General features: G+C 32.8%; 1 protein-coding gene across 1 annotated transcript in view; it reads right to left on the reverse strand.

The window, feature by feature from the left end:
* LEKR1 (leucine, glutamate and lysine rich 1) overlaps positions 1 to 23,170 on the reverse strand; it is a 267,875-nt gene that overhangs the window by 111,885 nt on the left and 132,820 nt on the right. The window contains exons 7-8 of the mRNA XM_059920059.1: positions 22,853 to 23,028; positions 8,368 to 8,553 (exon numbers count right to left, since the gene is read on the reverse strand). Coding sequence (XP_059776042.1) covers positions 8,368 to 8,553; positions 22,853 to 23,028 — 362 coding nt within the window. The remainder of the gene's footprint in view (positions 1 to 8,367; positions 8,554 to 22,852; positions 23,029 to 23,170) is intronic.

The raw sequence follows: 23,170 nt of genomic DNA on the forward strand, positions 1-23,170 counted from the left end.
CATCAACAGAGGAATGGGTAAAGAAGATGTAGTACATATATACAATGGAATATTACTCAGCCATAAAAAGAACAAAATAATGCCATTTGCAGCAATATGGATGGACCTAGAGACTGTCATACTGAGCGAAGTAAGTCAGACACAGAAAGACAAATATCATATGATATCACTTATATGTGGAATCTAAAAAAAGGGTACAAATAAACTTATTTACAAAACAGAAATAGAGTTACAGATGTAGAAAACAAACATGGTTACTGGGGGGTAAGGAGGAGGAGGGATAAATTGGAAGATTGGGATTGACACATACACACTACTGTATATAAAATAGATAACTAATAAGGCCCTAATGTATAGCACAGGGAACTCTACTCAATGATCTGTAATGGCCTATATGTGAAAAGAATCTAAAAATGAGGGGATATATGTGTATGTATAACAGATTCACTTTGCTGTACACCTGAAATTAACACAACATTGTAAATCAACTATCCCCCAAAAATATTTTTTAAAAACTCTAAATAATGTTCCAAGTGATGGTATATGATAATTTATTACCCATTTCATTAGAGTTGGGAATAAATTATTCCTAATCACTCACTATTAAAAATATGATCGTTGCATGTAAATAATGTTCTTCTGCAGTTTTCTAAACATAAATTCACAAAGAGATTACTTGATCACAAATATTTTTATGGGTTAGAGAAATATAATAACAATTTTTTATCACCAAAGGAAGGGAAACTTTATCACTAAAGTCTTTGTACTAATTTAAAAGGAGGTAAATGTTTTATTTTTGTTTAGTTATTAGTAATTCAATGTTTCTTGCTTGTTTACCAAATTTCCTGTGTTAATTATCTGTTTCTGTTTTTCAACCATTTGCCTGCTTGGGGTCTTGGAGTTTTCTCACACAGTTGAATAAATTCTTTATATGGTATGGATAGTAACCCTTTGCATACCATATATGATACAAATATTTTTTGTCCATCTTCTATTTTTAGGTTTGGCAGTTTTTGAATTCAGAGATTATATTTTTTTATAGGCAAAATCTGTTAATATTACTCTTTGCAATTTCTGAAGTGCTGCTTTATACCTCTGCGATTAGGGTAAGTTCTGTATTTTTTTGGTGCTAGGTTTTCCTGTTATTTTTTTCCTATTTAATTTGAGGTTTATTTGGGTGTATTTTGGGTTATTTTGTTTTAGTTACTCTTACACCACTTATTACATAATTTTGCTTTTCCCATTTGTTAATGATCCTTATATTAAAATAGATTCTACTTCTGTATTTGCTATTCTGTTCTAAAAATAACATTGCCATTTTTACAGCTTCTACACACTCCTATAATAACATATTCAAAATATGCTAGAGCTAGGCAGCCAAACGTGGTTCTTACTTTCCAGACTATTTAAAAAATATGTTTTTTCCAAGATCTGACATGACAGCAATTGACACCAAGCAGCAGAAGCAGTAGAGAATTCATTCCAAGATCAATCTGTGTTCAGGACCATAGGAGGAGGTAGGGGATCATGCAGGGTGTCCAGTGCTTTAAGGACACAGCAGCTGTACCCTCCCAGATGGTTCTTGTGGCATGATTTTGGCTGTGTTTCTGGCAGTTCTAGCTTCACGGTTTTCTAACCATCTTCTAGGCCTGATTCTTCCACCTTCTCAAAGATTCTGAATATCTAAATAATATCCCTTCAGTAAATTTCTTTGATGATTAGAGCTAGTTCCTGGTACTTGCAACTAAGAAACCTCACTAATGCTTAATCTATTCTGTTCTGTTCTATTCTATTCTATTCTATTCTATTCTATTCTATTTATTATATATATTTTTTACAAAGAGACGTTTTATTAGCATTGTTACAGCAACGCGTCCCAGGAGCGGACGGATCCTCAGCGCACAGCCCACTGAGCTACGAGCGATGAGTCAGAGGGAAACAATTATTCTACACAGTGCAGACAAAGGATCATCCCAAGCCTCAAACAGAAGACGTAAAATCACTTTACAAAAAAGTAAATAAAAATAACACCCATTTTTCTATTTTAAAAAGTGCCATCTCTCGAGTGGCAGAGGATGGAAAGCCCCAGGACCCGGTGACCCAGTAGCCCTGATGCTCGAGGGGCCGGGCCCGCCCTGTTTTCTAAAGCTTAATATAAGCGTCCCAGATCTTCATCTTTCATACTCCTTCTCTACAATTTTCGTTCCTACTAATTTCTCCAGTGCATCAGCCTCACAGCTACCAGCCTTCATCAAAACGTTAAGACCAGAGACTCCCTTTGTAAGGCTTAAATCTGAGTAAAGAGTGAAGAGACAAAACACCAAATCTTAAAAAGCCAAAGGATAGTGGAGCCAGTGCCAATGCACTTCTTTTAAATTAAGCCATTTCTTTCTTTCTTTCTTTCTTTTTTACTCTGCTACAATGTGAACATGCTTTTTCCTATTTTCCTTATTCTTATTGTTAAGCTAGTACCAAATTTTCCTCATCATAGGAACCACCTTGAGCACTTATTAAAAGTAGAGAGTCTTAGAATCTCGGAGATACTCAGTATGTTCCGACTGATATGCAAGAATGTACATTTTCAATAGTTCCTTTATTATCCCCACACATGCATTTCCACAGTCCCAGATGTTCTTGTGGTCAGGCAATTTTGGAAAACACTGTCCTAGCTTTAATTCCTAGAAAACTTGCTAGGCCAATGGTCCATTTTTGTGAGAGGGGTAAAGTCCACCACCTCTTTTTTTTTTTTAAAGGAAAAGGAGTTCAGTGTTTTCATATGCCTTTTTGGAATTGACAGAAATGATTAATGAGTTAACAGGCTTTGTCCCAACAGAGACCTGGGTTTGAATCTCAGCAGTGTGACCATGGCCTACATCTCTATGTCTGATAGGAAGAATAAAAGCTTTCACATTAGAATACTGTGAGGATTAGATAAGGGAAAATTAGTCAAATGCTTAGTGCTAGTCAAATGACTGACACAGAGAGAGTTCCTAGTTAGTGAAAATGTTTTCCCTTTCTTCTCATTGTCTTTATTCCCATAAATCACTTTTTTTTTCAAACATAGAAAGGTAGTTACTTGACTTAACCCTTAACTACCTGTTACATGCAATATAAGATATGTTCCCTAATGTCTCACTGTTCTTTTAAGAAACTAAAACATTCAAGGAAATGGCTTATCTTAGAAACCAGATGAAAATGATGAAATAAAAGAGAAATAAGAATAATAATCTTTGGGGCAAATTGCATTTTTGGGAAAGTTATGTATAATTGTGAAATGTATTTTTTAGCAAACCTGTCCTAAATTTGTTCTTCTCTCTGAAGTCTAAAATAACAGCATGGCATAGTAAGAGTTTTATTTTACTTATAACTTCATTAATTTTTTAAATGAGTAATACATTCAAGTGGTTCAAAATATTTTTTAAAGTATCAAATATACAGTTGAAATTGTTACACTGATATTCATAATATAAATAGGTCTATAATAGTCTTTTCTTTTAATATCTTTGTCTTGATTTTGGTAACAGGGTTACCCTCGCCTTGTAGGGTGAGTTGGGAAATATTTCCAATTGTTGGTTGTTTAGAAAATATTGTGTAAAATTAGGATCCTCTGTTCCTTGAAAGTTGGTAGAACTTGCTTGTTAAATAATCTAGCCCTTTCCTGGTGAGAAGATATTGCTGCAATTTCTTGAATAGTTATAGGAACATTTAATTTTTCTGAGTAAGTCTTGGTAAGATATATTTTTCTAATAATATGTCCATTTCATCTAAGATTTCAAAATTGTTGGCAAAAGTTGTTGGCAGTATTCACTTTTCTTTTTACTTTTTATCTATAGTCACTGTTTCTGTTTCAAGCCTTATATTTTTCAGTTATATCTTCTCTCTTCCTATGATCAAACTTGCTAGAGGTTTATCTATTTTATTTTATTTTTTTATCATTGTTTGGTTTTATTGATCTTCTTTATCATATTTTTGTTTTCTATTTCACTGACTGCTGCTTTTATTTGTATTGTATTTTTTCTTCTACGTTCTTTGAGTTTATTCCCTCCTTCTGATGTAAGTATTTAAAGCTATAGATCTCCCTCAAAGCACCACTTTGGCTACATCCCACAAGTTTTTGATGCATAGTGTTTTTTAATACCATTCAATTCCAGATATTTTATATTCATTATAATTTCTGCTTAAACCCCAAAGTTATTTAGCAGTGTGTTTTTGTAAAATTGTGAATGGTACAAGGATGCCCACTATCCCTATTCTAGTCAAAACTGTATATGAAGTCCTAGCCAGTATACATGTTATGAACCAACTGAGTGATCCAACTGAATAATCCTGAGGTCCAATGAAAAAAGAAAAAACAAGAGATAGGGAAATCTAACAAGCTTCTAGGTAAATGAATGAGTTATCTTTAAAATAAAAAGAATAAGAGCTGTAGGTAGACTTCTCATTTGCAACACTGAAAGCTGGAAGTCAAATCATTAGCATAAACAGTCTACTGAGAGAAAAGAACTCAAGTATTCTACACCTAGCTAAGCTAGCAATACATCCATCAAGTTGAGAATTATATTTTATTTTGAATTTCTAAGGAACATTTACAAAACTTGATCACGTACTCAACAAAGAAAAGCTTAACAAATTCAAAGAGGTATTATGTCACATTATTTAATCAGAATATCCCTAAGTTAAATAAATAATAAAAAAGTAACTCCCTTGCAAAACAAATTAGAAACTAAGAAATATATTCCTAGATAACCCTTTAACCTAAGAAAAAATAAGAAATACAGAGTATTTAGATAGCATTGAAAAAGAAAATAATATTAAAAGCTATGAGATACAAAGTTTACTCAAACAAAAATTTATACTTTGAAATGCCTCTATTATTAAACAAAAAAGATGAAAAATAAAAGAACTTAGTAGTCCTTTCAGAAGTCTAAAAAATGAAAACCAAAAACAAAAAGAAACCAGGAAGAAAAAATTAATAAACATAGAAGTCAAAAGTAAGATCATGGAAAATAAAAGTAGTAGAAAGTATTAAAAAAAAAAAAAACCAAAAACCCAAAAGCTAGTTCTTTGAAAGCCTGATAAATAATAAGAGATAAATAAAAGTAGATACCATTAAAAATCAGAAATCAGGTATCACCACAGATAGAGGAGATATTTTAAAAATAAGAGTATTACATGCCATATTATGGATACAAATCTGAAATCTTAGAGAAAAATGAATGATTTTCTGTCAAAATATAAATAATAAAAACTGAGCTCAGAAGAACTGAAGATTTAAATAGTCAAATTACTACAGAAAACTCTGGAAACATTAAATAATTACCATTTAAAGAGGCACCAGAATCAGATGAGTTCATAATTGAATTTTACTTAATGATACTGGGTTCACATTCAAGTTTTATCTAACCTTTAAAAAACAGACAATCAAATGTTATTAAACCTATTTATTAACATCACTTAATTTTAACACAAAACTCTAATTAGTGCCCCTTAATAAAGAAAAATTATAGACCAATCTCATTTATAAATGTAGGTACTGAACTTATAAATAAAATATAACCATGTAGAAAATGATATGTAAAAAAGTAGTATCAGGAAATTTAGTAATACGAATCCATTTTACCAGTTGGTTAAAGGAGAAAAAACATGCTTAATATCAATAGATGCTGAAAAGGCATATAACAAAATCCAAAAGCATTTCTAAGAAAACATTTAAGTAAAGTTGGAATAGAAGGAAAATATTTGATTAAAAATAAACAATATTTACCAAAAACCAAACATCAAATATAATTCCAAGTGGAAAAACACCGAATGATTTCAATTAAAATCAGGAAGTAGACAAGGATGATCACTGTCACCATTATTATTTAACACACTTTCAGAGGTTCAAATGGATTTAATAAGATATGAACAAGACAAGAAATAAGATAAAATATATAAATATTGGAAAAGAATAAATGAACTCTTTTTGGGGGGCATTGGGGCTGGTCATATAAATGCACAGCTAGAAAATCCAAGAGACACTAAATAAAAACTACTAGAAGTAATATGAGAATTTTGTAAATTTAATGGATATGAGACAAATATATAAAAATCAATAGCCTTTTTTCATCTATCAATACCAGGACATTGAGATAGAGCAAATAGTTCATTCACAGTAGATGCAAATATGATAGTCATAAATTTTAAAAGAATGGCAAAGAAACATTCAAATAAAACTATAAAATTATATTAAAGAACATAAAGCAACATAAGGACATACCATATCCTTGAATGAATAAACTTTTATAATATTAAAAAGACTTAGTATCACTAAAAATGTCAATTCTCTAAAAATTAGTGTAAATATAATGTAATCCCAATTAGAATCCCTGTTAATATCAGAATTTAATGATATTATCTTAAAGTTTATGTGGAAGAATACCTGCTGTGAATATGTAATAAAAGTATACAGACTGGAAGAGAAAAACTTTACTAGATATCTATCAGAGTCTTCGGATTAGAGGTAAATAAATGATCTTAAAGTTCAAATCAAAGAATAACTGCCTTCAAATATATGTTTAAAAAGTAAGAACAAAGGAGAGAGAATAAACTTTACCAGCTATGAGAATATACTGTTAAGTCAAATGAATATGATATTAATGGTACATCTAATAAATTAGTGGAACAGAAAAGAGAATACAATAATAGATACTAGCATTTGTGAAATTTTGACATATGACAGGTAGTAGGTTTATTTAGTGGGAGAAGGATGGATCATTTAATACATAATACTGATACAACTGGCTATGTATTTGGAAAGAATAAAACTGGAGCCCCAAATCTCACATCATATAAAAAATAAATTCCATATGTGCTACTGACTTAAATGAAAGAAAAACCAAGAGACCATATGTATAATCTAGGAATGGAATGGACTGTTTTAACCAAGACTAACCAGAAACAATAAAAGACATTAATTTGATGATACCCAAAAGAAAAACTTTGATATGGTGCAATTTACTGTGAAAAGTCAATAGACAAATTATACATTAGAAAAAAATTGAATAGAGAAGATAATTACTTTACTATACAAACTGCTCTTAAAAATTGTTAAGGAAAATTCTAGTAATACAATAGAACATTGGCAAAATCTATGAATAGGTAATTCACAAGAGAAAAATTAAAATATCTGATTTTAAAGTTTGTATCTAGTTTCATATTGCTTCTAAATTCATGTGACAACTTCTCTTCTCTTTCAGAATCAGTTCCTCTCCAGATTTCTCTAGTCTGTGGTGTGCTCCCATCATTAAAGACTTCCAAGCAAAGAAGTTCAGAGCCCTCTGTGACTTCTTTCTCGCCCTTGTCTACTCAGCCAGGTGTTTACCTCTCTATTTCTGGGTAGTTCTCTCAACCCTGATTCTATTTGAGCCTTCCCAGTGTGGCCATGGAGAGGGCCAAGGAGACATAGTGGGATAAGCATGAGCCTTGGAGTCCAACTAGGTTTGCTTTCACTCCCTGCCATTTACCAGTTATGTGGGAACAAATATGTTACCTCTCTGGACCTTCATTCTCTCCTCTGTAAGATGGGATAATTATACCTGCTATTCATGATCATTGTGAGAAGTGACAGAAGTAATTTATGTACAGTGCTAACATGGTTTCCAGCACACATTAGGACCTAAAAAATGTTAGTTCTCTACTCTACTTCAGTTTCTTATGGTTAGTCTAGGGACTGGGTTACCAGCAAAGATGTTTCCTAAATGGCTACCTGACTCCAATTTCTTGATATTTGGAACACCTCCATACATTGATAGTAGCTTAATTTTGCTAAAACACTGCTTGTGTTATATCATTCTCCTGATTACCAATTTTCAAAGATTCCTTATTGCCTTCAGGAAAAAGTACAAACCCCATAGCCTTACTGCTAACATATTCATTGTTCTAAGGTAAAAATTTTAAAACCTTGCCCAAGGTTCCCAAAACATAATTTTTAACCTTTTCATTTGGGAAAATGAAGGAATGCCTAAAAATTTGGAATCACCTTATATAACAGCATATGCTATATTTTCCTTCAGTATTCTGAACCACCATCCACTGGGAATAATGATATACAAAAGAAAATTCTACTTTGTTTTCCTGAAATCTCACTTTGTACTTGAAATGTCTTTAATATATTCACTTAATACTTGCCACTCTAAATGGCAGAATAGGAATGGATGATAAGCAAACATCACAGAAACAGTTATTGGCATTGTTATTAATAATTAGGCATATTTACAACACAAACTAGTTAAAACAAGATTTTGTTGTGATCATGAGAGAAATAAAAATTTAGACATTACTTTATTATGTCTAGTTGCTAACAACAGCAAAAAATAATTCTTTTACCTAGTACTTCCTTTTGCAAGTCATGGCATCTGGTTTGCAAGTTTACTTCCTGTTGTTTGGATGTCTCAATTTGCTGAGATCTCAATATGGCTGCATCTGACAACCATTTCAGATTTTTCATTTCCTCTTCAAGGCATACATTATTTCTCTGGGACACTGTCAAACTTTTATTTAGCATCTTTATTTCTGTAAAGAAAATTCAAAGTTTACAAATAGATAACACTGGATCATAAAACATTTCTTAAAAAATGATTATTTTCTTTTAGAAAAGGAATAGTTGAAAGCCAACATGACTTCTCTGAGAGTATAGTGACACCTAACCAAAAAGTTAAGTTTTAATTTAGTAGTTATTCTGAAAAAGAAATGAAAAAAGGATTGTATTGCTAAATGATGCATGAAACCTTTTAGTAGTTTTTTTAAGCCTTTAAATTGTATTAAATGGCAATCCTTCCTGCTTTTTAAATACTCACGTGAATGAATAAAATAATATCCATGTAATGTTCTGGGTTTTATTGAAATTAAATTGTTTTCTTGGCAAGATGATTCAGAAAAGTAAATTTAAATGTGCTAGCATAAGCTGGTTAGGAAGTATTTCTAGGACATAACTAGAACATATTCTATACAAATTATGAAGAAAGGTGGTAGGGGTGGAGAGAAATAAAAGGATATAGTATCTAAAACTAATAAATTTATGGGCAGAAAGTATTAGCTAATATATCTTAATGGTTCTAATAACACTCTGTCCCCTCAAAATAAGAGCAGAATTTCATCATAGCAATCAATTCTCATTATTCTATCTACTTAGATTAAGTTTAATAAAAATATGCCTTCACAGCATTATGTAGATTTAAATGTGCTAATTTTATATAATTTTGTGAGAAATGCATGGAACATTTTATCCTTCAGAATGATAATTATCAAGGTCTCCCTTGCTTAGTGTTTTCAGCACTGCTGCCTTAAGCCACCATTAAAATATACAAACACACATGCAATAATAATAAAAATACTATAAAATTTGTACAACCACAATTAACTGAACTGATGAAGATGTGATCTACATGAAAATCTGGACAGTCTGCTTTTTCAGAGAGCTCACTTGGCATTTCTTCCTTGCTTAGCTCATCCTGGACTATGTGATGGGTTTAGTGTGTAATTGGGTGTCAAAGGAGGTTGGCTTGGTTTACTGGTCTTGGAGTCATCACAGCAGAAATAGTAGCCACATGGGCCAGCGAAGACCAGAAGTAGACATCCATGGGACAGACATGGCTGCAGAGGCAATATGGCCAGTAAATGATTACAGGAGAAGTAAAGCAGGACGCTGAACAGAGCACAGAGAAGAGAACATGCCCCAAGGGATGGTGATGAGTAGGATCAGGAATGTGGTCTAAGCAGAGAAAAGCAAAATGCCTTTCTGTGGGAAGAAAGTACATCTAGAAGAAAAAGTGGCATTTAAGGTAGACCTAGGGCATGAACACAAGGGGTCTTGGCACCATCTTCACCTTTAATTCCTACTCAAAATGGAAAACCTAGAGAAATAAATTGGCAGGGATCAAATAAGTGGGGGTCTACTATATTCCAATGGTTCCTTTATATGGGAATTTTTTCCCCTTGGAATAGCTATATGCTTCTAAAAATTTATGGATATGTTCCCATTTGTGTGAGGAAAAGTACTAACACAGTAGTACATAGAATTTTTTTTTTAATGTAGTTAAAGAAAATAAGGAGGTTGCAATTTTTCTTCAGGCCTAAAAAGTCTTCCCGGGTAATTTTTCTAGCCATAATGGTAGCTTCTTATGGTTGAATAAACTGTACCATACCGTAACCATATCTGTCTACGATTAAGTCAGAATGACATTGCAGAGGAGTGCACACATGCTGTGACCTATTTATCGTTTGCCAGAATGGTACTGCTTAGGTTCACAGGCTGACTCTCTTAGTGTACACTACTATCTGTCTCTAAAATAACTCCTTGTGTCAATGTGACTTTCTATCTGACATTAAAAGAATAAGAATTTGCAATACAAATTCATTTGTGAAACATATTGTAACACATGGAAAAGTACAGTAAGATTTTTAACAGGAGGTTTCTAACATGGAAATAGGAGAGTAAACTCAATGGGGGTCAATTAACTCACCCTTGGCAAATTATACATCCCCTGTACCTATGGCAATTCTGGTGTCAAATACTTAATCCTACTTTCATCATTAATACAACTTCATAATTGTCACTTATGTGTCCCAATTTGGGTTCATAAATTATGATCAACCTATTCTGGTCATTGTACCCACCATACACTTTCCCTGTCTTTGCACCGCCCCATGAAGAAGGTCCTCCTAGCCTCATACGTTGGACCTACCACAGCTCTTAGGCTACCTCTGCCTGGAAATCTTTCCTGACCAGATCTGTAACTTGCGCCAATTACACCATTTCTATGGCACTGATCATATGCATACATGTGACCTACTATTAGACTGTAAGTTATTTTAGGCCAGAGGTAATATCTCATTCATTTTTTATTCCTCCCATAATTTCTGCCACAACATTCTAGAATTAATAGAAGCTTAATAAATAGCTACTAAATGAGTAAAGGCATTATTGCACAAAGCTTCTAATATACCACTAGTTGAAAATCCTAAATATGTGTTTATCTTAACTCTCCTTTCACTTCAGAGGCAAGCATTTTGAGCCCCAAATTATTTAATGTAAGACTTGATAAGGCAGTAAACACACACATCTAAAAGAAGGAAACATTTTTAATAGGATAAGCAAATAGGCCTATTCTATCCCCAATTTCATCAATTTTATGAAAAATGTGGACTACATTTCTAAGCCTAATTCAGAACTTGAATTTTAAAAGTTCAAGAGCTATTCGGTCAATAGTTATTTTAAGAGTGGAAGCAAATTGATTCTATGCTTGCTAAAATATTCTGCCTTGGTAAAAACATTATTTTTTTCTGAAATTTCTTCTACTAAAATAGCTATGCTCTGATTTGAGAAAACCTAATCTATGAAAAGTTAGACTTAAAAATATTGATTACATAAAGTGATAACCACTAATTAGAAGAATAGGAAATACTTCATTTGTATCTTCTACTTAATATTCAGCATACTTTGTCAGCAAGAAAATATTAAACAATGCCTTTTTCTAGAAACTTCCTTCCTATTTTGGACTTTGATTTTAAATGTAAATTAATTTTAATGTGAAAATCTTTTAAAGTATCTGAATAATGTGTGCAGTGTATACGGGGTTTACTACATTTATTAGTTTGCTAGGGCTGCCATAACAGAGTATCACAGACTGGGTGGCTTAATCAATAGAAATTCATTTCTCACAGTTCTGTTGGCTAGACGTCTGAGATCAAGGTGTCAGGGTTGGTTTCTTCTGAGGGTCATAAAGGACAGATCTGTTCCAGGCCTCTCTACTTGGCTTGTAGATGGCCGCCTTCTCCCTGTGTCTTCACATTGTCTTCTCTGTGTGTGTGTCTGTTTCTAAATTTCCTCTTCTTGTAAGGATACCAGTCATTTTGGATTAGAGCCCACCCGTTTAAATTTAATTGTTTCTTTAAGAACCCTAACTCCAAATATAGTTATATTCCAAGGTACCAGGGAGTTAGGACTTCAACATATGAATTTGAGAGAGACACATTTCAGCCCATAATCCTATATTTTAGAATAATTATTAGCATTTATGTTGTGATTATAAATATGCAAAAATAGGTGAGCATGTGGAGTATAGAAGATAAAATGGAAAACTGAAAACAACTGAGTTAGTATAGATGAATTAGGAGTTTATTTTACTTCTTATAAAAATGTTTCAAGTTTTATTTTACGTCAACTTTTCAAATGAAGAACTATGCCGTGCAGAATCAACTCACACCATAAGGACATATCCATGTGATCACAAATAAAAGCTAGTATAGAAAAAAAGTATGTTATTTAAAATGTTTGTAATATTGTCAAAGTTTATAGCCAATAGATGTTTTTAGCTTTTAAAGTAAGTGTGACAGAATTTGCTAGCTGATGCAAGTATAATTGTTAGTATTAATCTCATACAATCAATTTATTTGTCTTGATAAAATTTTTCTGTTGTTCTTAGTCCTGTTAGCTTAGTCAATGAACTTAAAATTAAGTTACATCATTAAGTTTTTAGGAAGCCTCTATAACCTTATTACCAAGGCATACTGATATAAAATAATATTAAAAAACTCTGAAACACCAGATTTATTATTTAATGAAGGGATCATAAAACACTATATAGGTTTTTTTAAAAAAAACTATTTTGAAATACTTAGAGATTTACAGGAAGTTGTAAAGAAATGTATAGGAAGGTCCTGTGTTGCTTTTATTCCTCCTCTCCCCATGTTGACATTTTGTATAACTACAGTACTCTATCAAAATGAAGAAACTGCTCTTGGTATAATCCACAGAGCTAATTCAGATTTCACCAGTTATACACACCTTTCTGTGTGTGTGTGTGTGTTTGTGTGCATAGCTCTATGCAATTGTATCACATATGTAGCTTTGTATAACTACCAACATGACCAAAACATAGGATTATTCTATCACCACAAAGCTACCTCCTGCTACCCCTTTATGGCCACACCCACTCCTATCCCCACCACCATCCCTAATCCCTGGCAACAACTAATCTGTTCTCCTTCTCTATAATTTTGTTATTTCAAGAATGCTACATAAATAGACTTATATAATATGTAACCTTTTTGAGGCTGGATTTTTTTCACGCAGCATAGTCCCTTGAGCCTGTATTAATAATCTGTACCTTTTTTATTGCTGAGTAGTATGCCAGTTTGTTCTTCATTCACTGAAGGACATTTGGGTTGTTTCCAGTTTTGGTTATTATGAATAAAGCTGCTATGAACGTGTATGTACAGGTATCTGCATGAACTTAGGTTTTCATTTCTTTGGGACAAATGCCTAAAAGTGCAACAGCTGGGTCATGTGGTAAGTGCCTTTTTAGTTTTAGAGGAAATTGAAAAATTATTTTCTAGAAAGGCTGTACCATGTTACATTCCCACCAGCAATATTGATTTGGTTTCTCTGATCCTTGCCAACATGTTCTTTGCTCAATTAAAATTTTAGACATTGTAGTAGATATGTAGTAGTATCTCATTATGGTTTTAATTTGCATTTCCCTAATGACTAATGATATTGAACATTTTTTTCTTGTGCTTATTTGCCACCTGTATATCCTCTTTGATGAAATTTCTGCTCATTTATTTTGCCCATTTTCTAATTGCACTATTTGTTTGATGTAGAGCTTTGAGAGTTTACAAAAAATAGATTCTAGATACAAGCCCTTTGTCAGATATGTGCTTTGCAAATATTTTCTCCCAGTCTGTAACTTGCCTTTCCATCCTTTTAACAGGGTCTTTCGCAGAGGAAAAGTTTTTAATTTTGCTGTGGTCCAGTTTATCAATTTTTCCTTTTATGTATCATGCTTTTAAGTTCAAGTCTAAGAATCCTAGTTTACAAAGATTTTCTTTTTTTCCTAAAAGTTTAATAATTTTACATTTTACATTTAAGTCTATGATCCATTTTGAGTTAAATTTTTTATAAGGTGTGAGGTTTGGATCAAAGTTTTTGATATCCAGCACCACTTGTTGAAAAGGCTAGGCTATCCTCTACTGAATTGCTGTGCACCCTTGTCAAAAACGAGTTGGGCTGTATAAAACATATAAGCTACAAGGATATGTTGTAAAATACAGGGAATATAGTGAACATTTTATAATAACTATAAATGGAATATAACCTTTAAATATTGTGAATCACTATGTTGTACACCTGAAACTTATAAAATATTGTACATCAACTATACCTCAATAAAAAAAAAACCCAGTTGGGCATATTCGTGTGGGTCTAAATAAATATATATACATATATATTTAATTTTAACATTTAATTGTGAAATAATTGACATTCATCACTGTATAAGTTTAAGGTGTACACCATGATGGTCTAATTTACATAGAGTGTGAAATGATTACCACAATAGGTTTAGTAACACCCATAATTTCATATAGATACAATAAAAAGAAAAAAAATTCTCCTTGTGATGAGAACTCTCAGGATTTACTCTCTTAACAACTTTCCTATATATCATAGAGCAGTGTTAACTATAGTCATCATGTTGTACATTATGTCCCTAGTAATTATTTATCTTATAACTGGAAGTTTGTACATTTTGACAACCTTACTCCAACTCCCCCTCTCCCTCCCTACCTCCACCTCTGATAGCCACAAATCTGATCTCTTTTTCTATGAGTCTGGTGTATAGTTTTTCTTGTTTGTTTGTTTGTTTATTTATTTATTTATTTATTTATTTATTTATTTATTTAGATTCTACATACGAGGAGATCATACAGTATTCGTCTTTCTCTGACTTATTGGGGTGGCCAAAAAGTTCATTCGGAATTTTCCATAAGCTGTAATGGAAAAACCCGAATGAAATTTGTGGCCATCCCAATGTTTCACTTAGCATTAACATCTTCAAGGTCATTCATGTTGTTGCAAATGGTAGGATTTCCGTTTTTATGGCTGAATAATAGTCCACTGTGTGTATATATATATATATACACACACACACACACCCCCATTCACCCATTAATGGATACAGGTTGTTTCCATGTCTTGGCTATTGTAAATAATGCCACTATGAACATGGGGGTACAAATATATTTTGGAGTTAGTGTTAATAAACTCAGGTAAAAGCTTAATTGAATAGTCAAGACAACAAACTAGAAATAAGAAACAGTAACAAAATAAAAGGGTGTCATTATAACTGACATTAAGCCCTTATAATTTTTGTAAATAGGAAATAAACCAAAATAAAATTATAACATTTTAACAGTTTTAAAGTATAAAAAGTTCATTTCACCATTTATACCAGCATTGTCCAATAGAAATACAATGCAAGCCACATATATACATTAAAAATTTCTAGTAGCCACATTAAAAATGTAAAAAGAAACATGTAAAATTAATTTTAACAGTGTAATTTAATTCCACATATCCAAAATACTACCATTTCAAAGACAGGCTAGAGCCACATTCAAAGTGCTCAATAGCTCTGTGTGGCTGGTGGCTACCATATTGGACAATGTAGGTCTATATATTTCCTAGGCTTTTGGTCATCTTTTTGTGTAGGTGTGATAGTTACTCAAGCTTTACAAGAATTAACCTTCAAAAGCATTACACTCTATTTTCTCTGAATCTAAATTTAAGATAAAGATTATTTACTTAAAATTTTATATTGTGAAATTGGCATGTTTATATATTTACTAGAACTGCTGCTAATTTTAAAGTGTGCTCAAATTGATCAGAGATTATAAAAAGGCAAGCAAGCATCAGCATATTTGTAGTTTTGCATATACTGGTACATGTTTGTATATATGTGCCCTGAGGCTTCGATTGTGCTGATAACATTTAGTAAGAAGAAATTTTTTTAAAAAGAGGGGGAAAAACCTTTACAATAATATAGCTTCACTTTCACACACCCCAACTGTTATGGTCACTAAGCTCTTGCTTGGAAATTAAATATACTGTCCTTGTGTATGTATTTCCATCTCTGAGCTTCTGCAATCACCACTGTGTAACTTCCAAACAAAGGCCTCACACTTCTGATATAAAAGCGATATGATTTATTATAATGGTAAATGTTAAAGTTAAGGTTTGAAAACTACCTCCTATCTTCTTATGTTAGATAAAATGTAATACTACTTGATTCTTCAATACCACTTTTAGGAATTAACTATGTTAAAGAAAAAAATGGGACAAGATCATAGAGATTCATGAGTAAAGATGTTCACTGAAACCTTATTTATAAAAGCAAAAACTATGATCAACCTAAATGTCCACAAATAGAAAGCCAGTTAAATAAGTTAAGATACATTCCTACAATGAGATGTTATGTCAACATAGTTTACACAGTTAGTTGGCATGACTGTATATTTCCATGATATATTATTAAGTATATATATCTATGTGGTGAAAATAAAGATTAGAAAGTTCTATGTCAAAATGTTAACAGCAGATATCTTTGTGTAATGAGATTGTAGATGATGTTCACTTCCTTCCTTGTTCTTTTTCTGTATTTTCTATGTGTTAACATTGAGGCTATTTTATGTTTATAGTCAGAAGAATCCTTAAAGGCATTTGAATTTGAGGGAAAAAAAAAGAATCATCAAGTTTTGCATTTCCCCCCTTAAAGTTCAAAAAATAAGTTTCAAACAAGCTTTAAAAATCAGATTGAGAATTTTACTACTGATAGTAACCCATAGCTTCAGGCAGACATAACTCATAAACAAAGCCTCTCCTTTCTCCTTACTCTCTCTCCCTAGATATAGAAGTAATAAGTGAGCATTATCAAAAACATTTAGAGGGCTTCCCTGGTGGCGCAGTGGTTGAGAATCTGCCTGCTAATGCAGGGGACACGGGTTCGAGCCCTGGTCTGGGAAGATCCCACATGCCACGGAGTAGCTGGGCCCGTGAGCCACAACTACTGAGCCTGCGCGTCTGGAGCCTGTGCCCCGCAACGGGAGGGGCCGCGATAGTGAAAGGCCCGCGCACCGCGATGAAGAGTGGCCCCCGCTTGCCGCAACTGGAGAAAGCCCTCGCACGAACCGAAGACCCAACACAGCCAAAAAATAAATAAATAAATAAATAAAGTAGTTATAAAATTAAAAAAAAAATAAATAATGTCTTTAAAAAAAAAAAAAACATTTAGAAAATACTCAGAGGTTTTAAAAGGAACATAAAAATTATCAGATTTAATCTGGGTTAAAATTTGGGTGTCCTTTATTTGCATTTAAATTCTACAATGTTCACTGAGCACCTACACTGTGACAGGCAAAATTCTCTTAAAACACTAGGAAGACAGCATTCAGCAAAGCCATCAAAATTCCTGTCCTCCTGAAGATTATAGCCTAGTGTGAGGAGTCTGGCAGTAAACACATAAATCAGTAAATGGATAAGAATATTTCTGACAGTGATAAATGTTATTAAAAATGAAACACAAAAATAGGATAGAGAAGTGTAAGGGAAGACTACTTTAACTAGGATGGCCAGCAAAGATGTCTCTGAAGAGGTGACATCTGAAACAAGACGTTAAGTCATAAGAAAGGGCAGCTACTTGTTCTGGGAGACCCTTAGCTAATCTCCCCTTCATGTACCTGCAGTACTTCCCTTTGTCCTTATATTATATGGGTCACATTCAGTGAGAATAAAGTGAGTGAGCTTTTAAAGTGAGGAAGGAGTAATATTCCTCCATGCAGAGGGGTTGTCAGTACCTCCTTGCTTTTCTATCTCTTTCTGTGATTGTGACATATTGCAGTCTATGTGCTCCTCTGTGGTTTACCTAAGCTAAGTCCTAAAGTGGACAATTAGCTTAAAAGATTCCCCCAAAGAAATCATGCATTAGGGAAGATACTAATAATGCAACACAAATGAAAACAAAAATGGGTAGAGCTGATGCTTCTCCTATTCTGGTATGACTGAGTTCATCATTACTGACATTATGAGGTAAATATTCTATAATAAGATGTGACAAGACACTCAAAAATGAGAAAATTATCGAGAAGTGATTTGAATGTGGATTAATATCCTCTATATTTGTCCCATTAAAATGGCTAAAATTTAAAAGATTGACAACACTAGGTGTTGACAAGGATATGGAGCAACTAGAACTCTCATACTTTGCTGGTAGGGATTTAAAAGGATCAACTACTTTGGAAAACTACTGGGTAGTTTCTTAAAAAGTTAAATATAACCTACCATAAGACCCAGCCATTCTACTCCTAGGTATTTACCGGAAAGAAACAAAGGCATACATTCATCAAAAGATATATGTGAATATTCAAATAATGGAAATGATGCATAAAATACTGTATATCTATATTATTAACTGTAGTGGACACTGTCAGTGCCCTGCCCATATCCCTTGAACCTTTCAATGTTCTTCTACTGACTTCCAGTTCCCACTATTTGCATCTCTGTGCTGGAGGAATCTTTTCCCTGGAACTGCAGAAAGTAGCACTTCCCACCAAATGGCAGACTACAGGTGCCAAGGAGTTTACACTGTCTGGGAGCAGCCCTTAACCAATGACTCTTGGGAGTTGATGTCCAGCTCCCTCACTCCTTGAGTGAGGAATTCTGAGGCATGTGTTTTAAACCATTTCTCAGTTTCTTCATGGGATTAAGCTCCAGTTGCCCACTGTAATAGTGCAACCTTTATTGGCTGCCTTTCTGTCCCTATACCTGCGTGAACTTCACTTCCCAAATAAACTACGTGCACTTATACCTTTGATTCAATGTCTGCTGAACTAAGACACTAACATACATGTGATATTTTATCTATATTAATATTGATCTCAAAAACATAACTGAATGAAAAAAGCAAGTTCAAAGTATAAGATACCATCTATATAAAATTTAAAATCTAATGTAAAAATAATAAATACAATTAGTACATGCATACATATTAAAGTATAACAATACTTTAACAGTACTTTATATTTGAAATATATTTTCTTTTTTTAAAGGTAAAGTATTAAAAATTAACAATTTTTGCAGTTGAAAACATGGTTGTTATAATATTCATCTGTATTTGTCCAAATTTAATTCTCAAAATTAGTTAAAAATTTTGAGTATTGTCATATACAACTCATTTCTAAAGGCACATATTATATAATAAAATTAGGAAACTGAAGTTATATGGTTAGAATGTTTTCTTTTTCTAACATTTAACTATAAAAAATTTAAAATATACAGAAAAGTTGGAAGAACTGTACTGTGAACTCAAATATACACACCACCTAGATTCTCCAATTAACATTTTACTATATTTGCTTTATAACATAGCTATTCCTCTATCCATCTTACATATTTTTGCATTTCAAGATAAGTCAATATATTTGACTCCCTAAATACGTCAGCATGCACATTGTTAATTAGCGTTCAATATAGATTTCTAATTTTTGAGTGAAATATACCCACAAAGAAATGCATAAATCTCAAATATACCAATAGATGAGTTTTGAAAAATCCATCACTGTGTAACCCAAACTTCTATCAAAGTAGAGAGCATTACTATCACCAAAGAAAGTGCCCTCATGCCCCCTTTCCAGTCAATCCTCCCCTCTGAGGTAACTTCTGTTTTTGTTTTTTTTTTTCCCACTATAGATTAGTTTTGCCTATTCTAGAACATCATATAAATGGAATCTTACAATGTGCATTATTTGTGTAAGGTTACTTTCAGGCAGCGTAATATTTTTTATGTTTATCCAAGTTACTGCATTACTGTAGTTCATTCTATATTCCACTGTTTATTCAGCCGTTTTTTTGATAATCCATTCTACTGATGTACTTCTGGGCTTTTACCAACTTAAGGCTATTTTGAATAAAGCTTGAATAAAGTTGCTGAATATTTTTATGGACATATGTTTTCATTTGGGGGAGATGGTAAATTCCAAACAGAAGAATTTCAGAGACATCAGACAGATGTATCTTTAGTTTTATTTAAAAAACTGTCAGATCCTTTTTCAAAGTGGCTGTAACATTTTATACTCTCACCAATTTGTTTGAGAGTTCCAGTTGCCCTCCTTCCTCACCAAAATTTGCTGTTGTCATTTTTTTTCATTTTAGCCAACCTAGTGTGTATGTACTGGTATCTCACTGTGGTTTCAATCTGCATTTCCCTATGACTCATAATGCTGAGCACCTTTTCATGTCCTTATTGGTCATTTGTGTATCTTTCCTTGTAAAGTGTCTATTCAAATCTTTTGGCCATTTTTGGTTGGATCACTTGTCCTTTTACTATTGACTTGTAGGTGTTCTTTATGTAACTTGGACAGCAGTCCTTTGTCACAGATTTTTTGAATATTTTCTCTGTCTGTGTCTTACCTATTCATTTTCTTAATGGCATCTTTTGATGAGCGTAAGTTTTTAACTTGATTAAGTCTAATTCATCAATTTTTGTTCTTTTGTTATTCTTACTTCTGTGTACTATCCAAGAAACCTTCATTTACTATCAATTCATGAAGATATTTTCCTGTTTCTTCTTTTATTGTTTTAGCTTTTATATTTAGCTCTGATTAGTCCTGAATTAATTTTTGTGGAGTTAAGGAGTCAAGGTATATTTTCCTATATGGCTATTCAGTTGTTCCAGCACAGTTGGTTGAAAGACTTTCTTTTTCCCATTGAATTGTTTTGGTGCCTTGTCAAAAGTGAAATGATCATTATCAACAGGGGTCATTTACAAGGCTATTTTGTTCCATTGATCTATTGTTGATCCATATGCCAGTATTACACTGACTTGATTACTGTGATTTTATAATAAATCTTAGAGTCAGATGATGTTAATTCTCCATTATTATTAGCTTTTTGTATTTTTTTTAGTGGTTGCTCTAGGGATTATACATCCTTCATTTCTTAGTCTACATAGAATGAATGTTGCACCATGTCACATAAAATACAAAAAGCGTGCAACCATATGGATCTATTACCCCATCCCCCTGTCCTTTATGCTCTAGCTGTCATATGTTAAATCAACATACTTTATAACCTCCACCATATGATATAATTCTTACTTTAAATGAGCATAGACAGTTTTTCAATTCAAAGGAAAAAAGAGTTTCATATTTACTGATATTTATTACTTATGGTACATTTTAACCCTTCCCTGGGGCTCTGTTCACTTTTTTCAGTGTTTATCTCTCTTCTTCAAATTGAATAATTTCTAATGATCTATCTTAAAGTTCATTGATTCTTTCTTTGGTAATCACAATATGCTATAAAAGTCTATCCAGTAAATTTTTATTTTAGATATTGTATTTTTTAATTCTTGACTTTCCAATTTTTAATAGTTTCTTGCTGAGATTTTCTCTCTTTTCATTCATTATTAGCTTATTTTCCTCTATGTCATTGAACATAGTTAACAGCTGATTTGAAATCCTAGTCAGCTAATGATATCATCTGGCCCACCTCAGGGTTGGTCTCTATTGACTGTCTACTCTTTTGAGTAGAAGCCATTTTCCTGTTTCTTCCCAGTTCAAGTAGTTTTGGATTGTATCCTAAACATTGCAGATGTTATGTTATGGAGACACTGGATTCTGTTATGTTCCTCTGGAGTACTGATTTTTTTTTTTTTTTTTTTTGGTATTGCTTTGTTTTAACAGGTAGTTAACTTGGCTGAACTCAAATACTAAAGACTGTTTCCCCTAGGGTAGGTAGCAGGTAATGTCAATTGCTTTAGCCTTAGATGAGCTACTTAAGAGTCTTCCCTGTACACACATATTCTAGGGATAAGCCAGAGATTTGGGAAGAGTTTATATGCAAAATTTGAGCTCTCACTTTCTATCTCTTTTCAAGGATATCCTCTCACTTCTCAAAGCTGGGGCTGCCTTGATTTCTGTCCTCTAGTCTTAAAGCCAAAAAGACTATAGATTTCTATCAAAGTTCTAGCTTCCCTGCTTGGAATAGATTGTACCCTGCCCTCAATCTAATAGCCAAAAAAAAAAACACCAAAACAAACAACAACAACAAACAGGGAATTCACCCAGTGCCATCACCTTCTTTCAATTAAAAAAATAATAGATTTCTTTAGTTCAGTTTTAGGTTCATAGTAAAATTAAGCAGAAAGTACAGAGAATTCCCAGATACTCCCTGCCCCCCACACATGCATAGCTTCCCCCACCATCAACATCCTGCACCACAGTGGTACATTTTTTACAATTAATGAGCCTACATTGGCACATCATTACCATCCCAAATCTATAACTTACATTAAGGGTACACTCTTGGCGTTGTATATTCTATGGATTTTGGCAAAATGTATAAGGACACCTATCCACCATTATACTATACAAAATAGTTTCACTGCCCTAAAATACTCCATGCTCTACCTATTCATCTTTCCTTCCTACCCTGGCAACCACTGACCGCTTTACTATTTCCATAGTTTTGCCTTTTCCAGAATGTCATATATTACAGTTGGAATAATCCAGTACATAGCCATTTTAGATTGGCTTTTTTCAAATAGTAATAGGCCTTCTTTCAATTTTTCTTATGCTCCCTCTATGTGCTTGGTCTTGGTCACTCTCCAGTGTTTTTAGGTAGTTACTTTGTCCAGAATTTATAGTTGTTATCTGTGGGAAATCTGATCTAATTAGAGCTACTCAGCCATTAACAGAAAAGGAGTTTTAAAATACAAATTTGTACACTTAACAGGAATAACCAGACTTCTGGTCACAGTTCAAGATTGATGTATCAGAGCTTATCTTAGATCAGGCCTATAATTATTAAATTTCAGGGATGGAATAGATCTTAATGGTCATCTAGTATACTAACAAATAACAGGTTTAAAATTAATCATAATTCCCATCACATAAAATGAAGTATCATTATTTCATTACTTATGATATACCATTTACCAAAAAAAGGACGATTATGTTCTAAATGTATATAACAAACCTGTCAAGGCTGTTTCACTTATGGATTTAATTTGTAGAAAAACTTCTCCTTTCAGTGAAGTCCAGTTTTGAAAATTATCATATACTTCATTTTTAATACTGGTTAGCTCCCTTTTACTAAAAGTAAGTAACGAAAGAGTCTTATTCCAGAGATACTTGTATTCTGTCAATCTCTGACTGTAAAGAAGTAAGGAAAAATTAGGATTTTTAAAAATGGCAAGCATAATAAAAAATATGTATTTGAAAAAAGGTTTTCTTTGAAAAATGGTTTTAGAGTGACCATACAATCTACTGTTTAAATGGAGACAGTTATGAAAGT

The sequence above is a fragment of the Balaenoptera ricei genome, chromosome 4, assembly GCF_028023285.1.
Source record: "Balaenoptera ricei isolate mBalRic1 chromosome 4, mBalRic1.hap2, whole genome shotgun sequence".
Taxonomy (NCBI): Eukaryota; Metazoa; Chordata; class Mammalia; order Artiodactyla; family Balaenopteridae; genus Balaenoptera; species Balaenoptera ricei.